The 12,558-nt window shown below is 40.5% G+C and overlaps 1 protein-coding gene across 2 annotated transcripts in view; it reads left to right on the top strand.

The window, feature by feature from the left end:
• CA1 (carbonic anhydrase 1) overlaps window positions 1-12,558 on the top strand; it is a 63,329-nt gene that overhangs the window by 43,546 nt on the left and 7,225 nt on the right. For both annotated transcript variants that reach the window (XM_084794807.1, XM_084794808.1), the window contains exons 3-4: window positions 10,718-10,777; window positions 11,208-11,405. In XM_084794807.1, the coding sequence (XP_084650933.1) occupies window positions 10,741-10,777; window positions 11,208-11,405 (235 nt within the window). In that variant the 5' untranslated portion in view covers window positions 10,718-10,740. The remainder of the gene's footprint in view (window positions 1-10,717; window positions 10,778-11,207; window positions 11,406-12,558) is intronic.

Genomic DNA, 12,558 nt, shown 5'->3' on the forward strand with positions numbered 1-12,558 from the left:
TCTTTGTAGCACTGTAGACTACACCACAGTTCAGGTTTTCCACAGGAAAAAAAGCTGTAGTTTCATCTCATAGCATTTGGTGGCAGTGCTGCTAAGTGCTCAACGGTACATCGCTCTAGCACAGCGTCAGGAATATTTCTGCTCTTGCTTCCACATTCTCCACAGAAGCAGTGAAAAGAAGATGATTTTCCAAGCTCGTTTTGGAAGAGACAACTAGGAAGGAGCCTGAAAGCTAACTATAAATCAGTTACTTGGGGCTGCACACCTGTCCTGTCAGTCTCAGCTACCTCCAAATGGAAAACTGGGTGATCTAGGATTACACCAGCGCCATGCCAGCGGCCACCGTACTGAAAGGTCACATCTATTATCGTTGGCACTTAGCTCGCCGGGCCTGTACTTTGAGAGGATGTCACCGTCATCTCATGCAGAAGGCACGTCCATCATTCCAGAATGTTCCTGTCAGTATTTGATCTAATAAAAGATATGCTATTCCCCTGTCCTCCAAACTCAGTCATATCTAGCTGCTGCTAAGCAATAATCCGCTTTTTTTCCTTGCTACTCTGCCTTTACATTTTAAGCCCTAGGATGCTTCAGCAAAATTGTGTTGTTTGGCTCTGGCTTTGACATTGCAATGATTCTTTCGAAAACATTTTATTAAGCAAAATAAACGACTTGGTCAGCCTAAACCCATGAGGTGGCTTCACATAACTAGCTAGTGCTGCCTTGGAAGAAACCACTGGCCCCTGCTGATAGCACCATGCCCTTAGCAACCAGAAGCTGAGTGAGGGCCTCAAAGAAAGTAAGGTAGAAAAGAGCAGCAACAGCTGCTGCCAGCTGTGAGTAGCCTCAGAGTAAAATCTAACCCTGTTCTGTGGAGGAATTTATGAGAATTCTTAGAGCCCAGCACAGGAGCAACAAAAGGCCTCAGTGTAAGAGTGTCCCTGTGAGTCCTGGCTAGCCAGCTCCCCTGGGGATTACCAACTGCAGGCAAGGAGAATGTAGCCAGGAATTTATCATGCCAGATCAAATCACTCCAGTATATAAAAGCAGCCATTTTGTCACAAGAGCTCTGTTGTTTAAGGCTCATTCTAACTGCAACACGGTTCTCAGCCCTTGGGGATTTTTGGGGTGAGAGGAGTTCCATGGGTATCTGTTTTAAAAATTGTTATTGACATGAACCCAAGAAGTGTTTTTCCTGGAGTTCTTTCTCGGCACACTGGTTCCAGCTGCCTCTCAGGTGATGATAGAAAGTGAAGGCACTGGCCAGCATCGGTCCCTGAACCTGTGGTCCTTGGGAGGCTGCAGAAAGGCTCTGTGGAGCTTTACCAGCTCATTAGAGGCAAAGTTTGGAACAGTCTTAAAGATATTACTGCAATATCAAAGTACTGCACATTAAGGAATTCTGGGGCAGGCCAAGAACTGTCCCCAGGGATGTAGCAGGGATCTCGTCCTTTGATGCCTTTTCTGGAGCCCAGGATTCTCCAGTCCCTCCAAGTCACAGCTGAGAACTCTTGCCTACATGGCCTAATCATAACACTGTGACTCCATTAAAAACAAAACAAAAACAAAAACAAAAACAAACCCAAAACAAAAACAGACCAAAACAAAAACCAAATATGAAAACTATGGAAGGAAACACTGACTATTCTCTGCACAAAGGATTCGTACATATAAGAAAAGTTGAAAACTCTGGTATTTATTACTTAAACTTTGATTTAAATTTGTCCTAGAGTTCAATAGATATGCTATACATGTAGAGGCTAGTCCTTTGACAGGAAGAGCTTGCAAAAAATTTAGAAAGAAAAACAGGAAGTTCAAGACAATAGATGTCCATTATCAACTAAATTAATCCTTTCAAGTGAACTTTCACCTTAAGGAAGACAGGCTCAGAAAGGATGTTTGTTTAAATCTTGCTTACCTTACATTCAGCCTAGAGAACAGAAATCTTTCCCGACACCTTCTGCAGTGACACAAACATAAATGCAATGGCATTTTCCCATCCTGTCTACAGAACAGAAGGGAACATATCTGTCTTTTCACTATCACGAGTTACTGACAGTGAAATAAGTGGCAATGGTAGAACATCCGTTATTAGTCAACTTTGTCACCAAGGAGTTCATTTAAACAAGGAGTTACTGCCACACAATAGTCACTGTACTTCCCTGGAGTGTAGAACGCAGAGTTGACCCAGATGCTTGCCTCCTTGATGGCTGGTGGCCTTCATGGTACTCTCTGCTAATATAGGTCTCTCTCTCTCCCCCAAAGGAACGTATGCCATGAGTTTGCACACTCCCACAGTCAGTGAGCTGAGCTCTACTACCCAGATCCCCCCAGGGTTCACATACCCCATGCGTTTGTGTAGAAACCCAGCAATACGTAGTTTATATCACCAGATCCCAGTGTGGGTGATAAGGACATTTTTCTACAATTCTACAAACGTTTTATTTCTTTAGGTCTAGGGGAGAATGACAGATATGTTCCCTTCTGTTCTGTAGACAGGATGGGAAAATGCCATTGCATTTATGAAAAGAATTCTTGACACAGTTTGAGGATGAGGTTGTAAGTCTTATGTGTATAACCAACTTCGGACAAGTAGGACACGCCCCTCTTCTATGAAACGCCCTTCCTTCATTCTGAGGTGAAAAGAGTCCGTTCTTCCGCCACACAGAATACTTAAAAGTTATAAATAAGGTCATACAAACAAACCTGCAGGGACTAAAAGCTCCACTTGACGGGACTGTATTAAAAAAATAGAGGGTTTTTTTTTCCTGACAAGCACCTGTGACCACTCCAGTTGCTGTTTCAAAGGGAGGAATGCCTTCTTTATTCTTTGTCACAAATCAAGAGTAGGTTCTATCACAACAGGGAAATCAAGGCAGAACCAGCTTTAAGCAGCTTATTATGTTGCATTCACTTTAAATTATTTTTTGAGATTGTAATAAAATTACATCATTTCTGCCTTTCCCTTTCCTCTCTCCAACCCCTCCTGTGCCCTCTCCCCTTAGTCACTCTCTTTCAAACTTATGGCCTCTTTTGCTTCAGTTTTGTGTGTGTGTGTGCATGTGTGTGTGTGTGTGTGTGTGTGTGTGCATGTGTGTGTGTGTGTGTGCATGTGTGTGTGTGTGTGCGCATGTGTGTGTGTGTGTGTGTGTGTGTTCCTAAATATATAAATATAACATGCTTGTTGTACATACATTATATACATCCAAATATACACATGTATTTTCCTCTCCGTCACTTAGCATATCTATTGGAATTTTCTTCTTCCAGATTTTGCTTATGCAGACATGTTAATAAGACTTCATAGGTGTAGCTTCTCTGACCTCTCGAGGACCTACAGTCTTACGGCAGACTTCTGGGTCATCTGGCTCTTACCATCTTTCCAGCCCCTCTTGTGAAATGACCCATGAGCCAGCCTTAGGTGCCAGAGTGGTGTTGTGAACGAAACACACTGGGCTTCACAACTGCATTCTGACCCGTTGCTGTCTCTCATAACAGTCTCCATCTGTTGCAAGGAGAAGTTTTCTTGATGTGGGGTGATAGCCACACATATCTGTGGGTAAAAGGATAAATATTTAGAATCTAGACAAGGATGGTGCTAGTTTTTTTTTTTTAAGTAGAGGTTCTAAGTTGTCTTCCAAGATGCATGATTTCACTAACCGTGGGTATTTTGCCAAGTTTTCAGGACTAGGCTCACTGTTCCTGGTTCTGAGGTGGCCTTTAGTCCAACTAAAGGGCTGTTCGTTACCATCACGGTGTGTGCCACTACTTCACCCTCAGAGCGTTTGTAGCATGCTGCGTGTGGCTCTGGTTCATAGGCACCACTGCCGCATAGGGCTTGTGGCTGGTCCCCTCCCTTGGAAGCTTGCATGGGGCTTTCTGGTACTATGAAATCTAATCCTCAGGGAGGAGCTTTCTGGTCAGATCCAGTGCAGAGGTCTCAGAGTCCTATGTCCAAAGTACATGGTAGCCGCAGAAATAGGGACTTATCTCTCACTTCTTGGAGGCAAACAAGGGCAATATCAATAGCCTATAAGGTTTTCAGAGTCTGTTGGACAATCCTGACCAACGACTCAAGGAGGGCTCCTAATACCTGGTGTCGGGGTTTTTGTTAGGTACTCTGTGCTTCTTACAGGGGAGCACCATTAGCCCGCATGTAAAAGTTTCATTTAAATTATGTTTGTGTATGTACACAAAGACAAATGCATTTTACATGTACTTGTTGTTAATTACACACACACACACACACACACACACACACACACACACACATGCACTCAGGAATTTTTTCAAAGACTTGTTTTCACTTAAATATATCTATTGAAAATTAGATGAGAGAGGACATGCACATAGCTCTCAGGTACTGCTAATGGGGCAACCAATATTTATGAAAAAAAATCTGACATTTATTGATCACTATATCTATCTACTGTCCTTTAATGGAAGTAAGGAATAATAAGATTTACACATGAGCACTTTTGTTTTATCATGATCATGTGAATCGAAGACAAGTCTTCTATAAATTATACATTAAGAAACAGGATTTAAGAAGGACATATTTAATTGCTAATGCATTTTACAAATCTGCTATGACTGGATGAAAGAGTTTAGGAACTAATCAAGGTACTGGAGGGCACCAGAACTTTTTCTTTTAATCTCAAGATGAATTCAGACAGAAAGCCCAAAGAGGTACATGAAAGATGTTATGACAAAATCATTGATAAAAATGTCCTTCACCTTCCTTGCTATTTACACTTGAAAACTTATCTCCTTTTAGATGAACTGGTGGTGTTTAGTTTAAGCTGTGGCAAGCAGATCTGTTGTGCAATTGTTTGGATTTGAGGCCACATGCAATCACTTCAACTCTCTGGCTTTATGTAATTGTCTATTTGCCTGAGAGTTAAAATCAAACTCTTTTCAAGGCTTCATTAGGTGGTTTAAATATATTTTATTATGGCTTATGAAGCATTTCTGTTTTACTATGAAGAATGTTGTTTGTTTATGTCATTTGGCTAGGGAGGGCTCATTGATTCCTTAATCAGTTATAGAAGATGAGACACCAATGATATGTCTCAGTTTTACAGATAAATATGAGGAAATTCCAGTCAACAATGAAGAAATTGCTAGATATTACCTTAAATGTTTATCAATCCATAATCCCATAAGGATTTTTCCAGCTGGTTATTTTTGTAAACATGATAGTAACTGAATTTTTAAAATTTTTAAAGTTTTCAAGCATACCAAATTACAAAATACTGTGTATTCTTGTGATTAAAAGCTGTGGATTGAAGTAGTTATTTGTGTGGATCTGAGTTAATCAATAGTTTTTAAAAATTCATTGCCAGATTTAAAGGTTGCCCTCAAAAGAACTGAGCTCTAAGACATAATGTGTGTGTGTGTGTGTGTGTGTGTGTGTGTGTGTGCGCGCGCGTGTGCACGTGCGTGTGCACTTGCGTGCATGCATGCATGCTAAAATTGTCTTTAATAATAATAATAGCAGCCTTAAGATTTATGGAATTTTAAATTTTACATAATAAAAATTCAAACTATAAAATTGAAGAATTAAATGTTGACACATAAAGTGTCAAAATATTTGACACTTTTAAGGATCAAAGCTCTCACACTCCCTGAAATGAGTGGCAGAGGCAGCTGGTCACTTCACTCTCCCATTAATAGAACTGTGAGGGGAACGTTCTTTCTCCTTAGTGCAAACGTGGTCATGAGTTCATCTCCAGCAAAGCTCATGCACACGCCTGCACATGCTCTCTCCACCCCCCCCACCCCCCGAGTTAGACCAGACAGCCCTGCTTAGCAGCGCGCACATCACATGCTTTATGAAAAGAAAATAAGTTAGTCTTAAAGGGATAATTCAGTTGTTTTCTCTACCAATACTGAGCATCGTTGTTTTCCAAAGGTGAAGGAGAGACAACACAGGGTTAAACATTAACTGGCCAAGGGCCTGTCCTTGCAGATGTTCTTAGGGGGCGTGTTGCTGACACAGAGCAAGTAAATGAGGTGCAGACTGGGACACCTTCATCCAACAAGGATGGGAACAAGCAAACAAAAATGTATAGTTTCTGAGTTTTTCAAGATTTTGGAGCATTTGCTCAGATATAAGCTAGATGTCATTCATCTGAAGCCAATCCTGCTCCAAAATCTGAAATTGTAGTATAGATCTGCTAATTTCAGGATGTGACCAAAATAACTTCTAATGCAAAAAGTGCTATAAACTAGGACAGACTGGTACAGCAGAGTGGCTGGGGGAGGGAGACACTATGGAGGAGTTAGACGTCAGATGTGAGAGAGTACCACTGAGTCTATAAAAGCCCTGACTCCAGGAGGCAGGTCCATAAGAGCAACAAACAGCCTTAAGATGGACACTAGAATAGTAAAGTTAGCGACATATCTTCAATGTATGTGAAGGGAAAGACTAATATAGGGAAGTGGTAAGTATAATATTCCATTTAAACCATTTAAATGGATTTATCATAATTTTTCTCTGTCTTAATGCAGAAATGTGCTGGCTAGTATTACCACGTTCTGTGTCTTGATTTTTTCACTTAAAATAAGGCTGATCTTGTCAAAGAAACACCAAAAAATATCATTTCTGGAAGGACAGAAAATTCAGGGAGCAATGTGAAATTAATACCAAAGTTAACAGCCCTTGATTTTGGCAACATATGAACCATTTCGGGGGGGAAATAAGTTTGATATTGAACACCCTAAAAAGTCATGTATCAAAAGTTGGGTCCTCAGATTGGCATGGTAGGTGGGGTAAATTCTTAAGAGGTTTGGCCTTAGAATACACTCTCAGTCACTGGAGGCACAACGTAGAAGAGTGTGGGGGTTTTCTGGAGAGGCTGAAGTCTAGCACCTCCGGATAGGCCTTGAGCTCTGTGTACAGCGATGGCACTCCCTTTCTCAGTGGGAACTCTAGAAACTCTAGAAACTCTGAAGAGGGTCACATAGCCAGTAGGGAAGATTGCAGGCCACACCTTTTCCTTATAAAACCTGTTCAGCAAGCACCTGGGGATTCTGGAAGTACCCCACCTTATGCTAAGGAGATCCTAGCCTTCAGCAAATGACCTTTAATAGTACCTGGAAGATCTTCCCCCACCCATAGGATAATCAAGTACTGTGTTCTCCTTCTTGTGATAGGACCCCGGGCTACTACATGTAAATGAGACACTGGACCACTGCGTGTAAATAACGTGTCCCTAGCACCCTGGCTCCGGCGAATCAGACACACTCACCCTCAAGCTCCTCCCCGCTGTGCAAGGTTTATAAATCCCAGATTCACGAAGATAAAAGCTGGCTTGCTCTCTCGTGCTCCTGCCACTCCTCCGTCACCGTGGCCTTCCGAGCCTCATCACTTATTCTGGGGAGTCGTGGCAGCTGGACACCTGGGGCTTGGTTGCTGGCCAAGGCAGTCATGGCAGTGAGGGAAGGGCTGCCTTTGCGGTTACCGAAGCCTGCTCCACCGAAGCCTGCTCCACCACTTCTAACTTGGGGCTGAACACAGACCTGTGCCTGTGCCTCACCAGACCTGCCTGCTGACTGGTCTCAAACATCCAAACGCTTCCTCTGCCATGCTTAGCACAGGAGCTTGGCAAGAAAGCTGGAAGACTTTTGGAATCATTTACAGGCTGTGAAGCTTCCATTCTAGCACAGGCCTCTCCCGTCTCTCTCTTAAAAATTAAATGCATGCCAAGCTATTTGCTGCCATTTCTGCCTGATTCAGACTCAGCCACCTTGTCTTTTTGTCTTGTTTAATAAAGGATCTCTTAGTGTTTGGTTTGTGCTTGGGGAAAAAAAATGGTTAAAACAAAATAGAATAAAAGAGCTAGCTAACTGTAACGCTCAGTGGAAAGAAAACTATTTCCACACCCTGGCCTAGCACACGGGCCTCACCCTGAGTGTTCTAAACCACCCCTGAGCGAGAAATGAGATCTTTAATCTTGAGGTCCATCTGTTCTCATCAGGAAGCAAGCAGGGCCTGCACCAACCCACGGGACATGGGACCCAGGCAACCTGCCGAATGCTGAATGACAGATTAAGATAGTGGGACTTCTGTCCCTTTGCCTCCTGGCTCTTCTGTGAGCTATTTGTTTGCCACACACTCTCTAACCATGACATGTCCATTCGAATCAAATGCAATTGGATAGTCTATCCTGGACTTGAACCTCCAGAACCCTGAGCTCAAGTAAACATTGTTATTTCAAGAATTAATTTTTCTAATTATTTTGCTATCATAGCAGATAGTGGCCCAGTTCAGTTTGAATCTAAAGAAAGCCACGCAGCCTTGTAGGATTCCATACACTTTAGAAAAGCAATTGCCTTCTTGACTTAGGACCTATTTAGTTCTGAATTTTTTTCCCAATAGTATTTGATAGATCACTGCCATAGCCAGGCATGATACTCTTTGTCCTTTTTATTCCTTCTATACCAAATGATTATTTTTAATTACAAATGTAAATTTAATGTTTATTACAGCTTATTTAACTATACAGTCTGTGTTTTACTTTTAAATCCTCAAAGTAAAAATCACAGTTCAAAACATCCTGGACAATTAAGTGAGCCCTCTCTGAAAATTAAAACCAAGAGAAGAAAAAGAAGGCAGAAGATTGTTAACTTGGAAAAAGAGAACTTGATTACCACAAATGAGTTCATAGGTCAATGCTCAGCACTACAGAATAAATACAAACAAGAGTTGATACTCACCTAACTCCTAAGGTCTTCTGTGAAGACTGAGCGAGACACTGTTTTAAAGACCCTCACAAGGTTGAAGTCCGTCAATTACACAGGACTCTCCTTCCGGTCTCCAGGGCTACACTGCAGCATGTGTATCCTGTGAACCAGTTCTTGCTAATGGGAACATTTAGCACTCTTAATGCTATCAATTAGAAAATTCTCCAGGAAAAAAAAATGTGTTGCTCTTCTAAGTGCAAGCTTTGTTGCATCAACCTAGTTGGTTTATGATTACGTTTTAGGAGTGCATGGCTTTCTTTAGAACAGTCTATCAGTAAAAGCAAAAAGCTTTCTTCCATGTCTATATATGATGGTTTCAAGGAAATAAGCTGTCTAGAAGAGCAAAGCCTATATCAATTGAGCATCTTCTTAGAATGCAAAAGCAATGCAAAGGTTATAACCCTTGGTAAGTATAGTGGAGAAGGTCTACGGACCAAAATCCAATGGGTGAAAAATTAACATATTACCTTTAGCTTAGACATGAAAGGGAGAGAGTCAGTTTACAAGAAGAAAATAATGAATAAAGGTCTGTGGGAGTAGTGTTAGGGTTGAACCCTGATTAAACTCTCTCTCTCTCTCTCTCTCTCTCTCTCTCTCTCTCTCTCTTTCTCTCTCTCTCATTCTTTCCTTGTAGGAATACTTGAATATGTCCTAAGTACATAATAAAATAAAGGGTCATGAAGTAGGAGCCAAAGCCATTTGTCCCTATATAAATGAATTACCATGCCATATAAATGTTACATAATTCCTATACTGAATGATCATGTCATAATACAAGAATGCTATTTCTTTACAAGTATGACCAAAAGATAGCTACTTATAGTTAGGTAGGAATTGTAGAGTAAGGTGACTATAGTTAATGATAACAGATTGTATTATTTTTAAATATTTTATTCTTATTTTATGTGCATTAGTGTTTTGCCTGCATGTATGTCTGTGGGTGTCAAATCTTGGAGTTACAGACAGCTGTAAGCTGCCATCCCATGTGGATGCATGGGAGTTAACCTCTGAGCCATCTCTCCAGCCCCTGGACTGTATTCTTAAAAATTAAAAAAGAGAGTGGACATTGATTTTCAAAAACAACTAAGTAATTTGATCATTAACTGAATTTAACTTTTTTATAAAGCATGTGTACTCTGAAACATCATGTTTTATGAGGAAAAATACTGGGTGTTATCTATCAGAATTCTGCCTAAAAATGGGCAAGCTTGGATGCAGGCAGAGTTGGCAGCCAAACTCTGCCAAGACAGAGTTAGCAAGTCCTCAGTAGTTCCTGCTTTACAAATATGTATGTCAGATACACTGGTCCAGAAGTCTGAAGAAGATGCTCCAACATTATAGAGAGTTTTGGGTGAGTGTACAGGCAGCAAACTGTCTCAGTCATCTTCTCATTTGAGAAGCTACTAACCTGCACTCCCGATATACTCAGGCAATCAATTTTATTCCTTCTCAATTCTCTGATGGGATTGAAGACCAGATAGTTTAGTTTTACAATTAACCTTTGCTGTTTAGTGGTTAAGATATGTTTAGGTTTAGATAGACGTTTTAAGTTGCTAGAGATGAGATGTGATAGTTATTGATTTCCATCCAGAAGTTTAGTCCCACCAAAATAGGAAGTATATTTTCTTCAAAGTTGCCAAATACTTTTATTCTAGGAAGTTTGATAAGCTTCAGCCAATGTTCAGTCTTTCACAAGCATAGGAGAACAAGACTAGTTTAATATCATCCAGATTTTGATATTTCATTTTTATATTACAACAAAATAAAACAATTAGAGCTGACCTAACCCTGATAGACATTTTTTTACAATACCATTTTATTTTACATGTATACTTCCTGATACGCAGAGATGATGGAACAGAGGACTATTACAGGCAGACTAGCTCTATAAAAACCCACAGTGCCAGGTAAGACCTCTGCTGCAGGCACAAGTGCAGTTGACTTTTCTACATATCATTTCTCTTTTCAGGAGCCAAAACTAAATAGGAGATCATGGCAAATGCAGACTGGGGATATGATGCCAAAAATGGTAAGAGTACTACTTTTGAATACAGCTTATTCCCTTTTCTAATAGAAGATGTATTAATCATTTGATATTACCGTACAGTCACAGGTTAATGGTTTGAGTCATTTTTGAATAAGTATAATATTCCTATATGTATTTTTAGTAGTTATGCTCTTTGGGCATGAAGGTCTACGAAGTGCATTTGGTATGTACATACTATTTCTACACTATATAATCATATAGACAGTATAATTAGGCCTGTATTGTTGATGTTGTCAAATATGCTATTACTATAGTAACAAAAGATGCATGTTTCTTTTTTCAAGCACTGAATGCCATTTTAAGACACCTGAGTAAACTATAATGTAGTAAGTAAATAGTTAGCTGAGGTCCTGATGCTTGGAATGAGGCATTCTGGGAAGCTGTGGATGAATGGGCATGTTTGCTCTCCTAGGTCCTGACCAATGGAGTAAGCTGTATCCCATTGCCAATGGAAACAACCAGTCTCCCATCGACATTAAAACCAGTGAAGTTAAGCATGACACCTCTCTGAAGCCTGTCAGCATCTCCTATAATCCTGCAACTGCCAAAGAAATTGTTAACGTAGGACATTCCTTCCATGTAGTCTTTGATGACAGTAGTGACCAATCTGGTAAGCCCAAAAAAACAAATACACTACTTGTTCCCTTAGAATATGCTAAGTAAATTTATATATTTTTTTCATTGAATATAGATTTTTCCTCTTATACAATACATCCTGACCACACTTTCCCCTCCTTTCACTCCTTCCCTCTCCCCTAAATCCACTCCCCATCCATTTCCCTTCAGAAAAGAGCAGGCCTCTAAGAGACAACAACCAAATAGGATACAACAAGACAAGACAAAGGCCCTCATATCAAGGCTGGACTGGCAACTCAATAGGAGCAAAAGAGTCCTAAGGGAGGCAAAAGAGTCAGAGTGGCCTCAGAAACACCACAACCTCCTGAGTATTTTGCATATATATATTTGTGTGACTCAAAATGGCAATATCTGGGAGACATTGTGGCATCTTGGGAGACAGAGTACAGAGCTGCTCCCAGCTGAGCTTTCTCTCAATCCTTCTCCTTCTACACGAGCCATCTTACCTATTCTGTCTACTCTGGAATCTTTGTGCTCACTTATCTGAGCAAGCTACATTTCTCCAAAAGAGTCTAGTGATCAAACTGTTATGAGCACAAAACCAAAAAGTCAAACATTCTAAGTGGAATGAGGACTGATGAGCTCAGTGAGGAGAAAAGCGATGCGTAAATTCTCCTCACACCCTGGAATCTGGAATGCTGCTTGCCATGTGGTCAACTTTTCACCAGTATTTATTGAATGAGTAATTAAGTGATGATCCTTTAAGTGTTCCAGTGGTGTAGCACGCAGTGCTTGCTGCACTTTCCTACAGACTTCTAATTCTAAACATTAGGTACTTGAGGGCCATGACTATTATTAACACTAGGTTAGGTCTAGTGTTATGATTGCATAAGTAATTATCTGAGTGGACAGACTCCCCAGCCTGGAGTGTCATTCAGACCAAAAAATTTTAAAGTGGCCTTGCCCTACAGGCAGTATCTCTTGGTTTCTGACCAAGAGAGTCTCAACAACTGCATTGTTATATCTTTATTAATTGTATAAAAACATGTGATGGAAAAATTTTAATTAATAGAAATTTCTGTCAACTCTGACACATACTATCCATGTAGTACAGTTTAATGAATGAATAAACTTGAAAATAATTGAGTGCCAAGAAAAGCTCTTTGATCATATAACTTACTCACTAT

The sequence above is a fragment of the Acomys minous genome, assembly GCF_964271855.1.
Source record: "Acomys minous genome assembly, chromosome: 9".
Lineage (NCBI taxonomy): Eukaryota > Metazoa > Chordata > Mammalia > Rodentia > Muridae > Acomys > Acomys minous.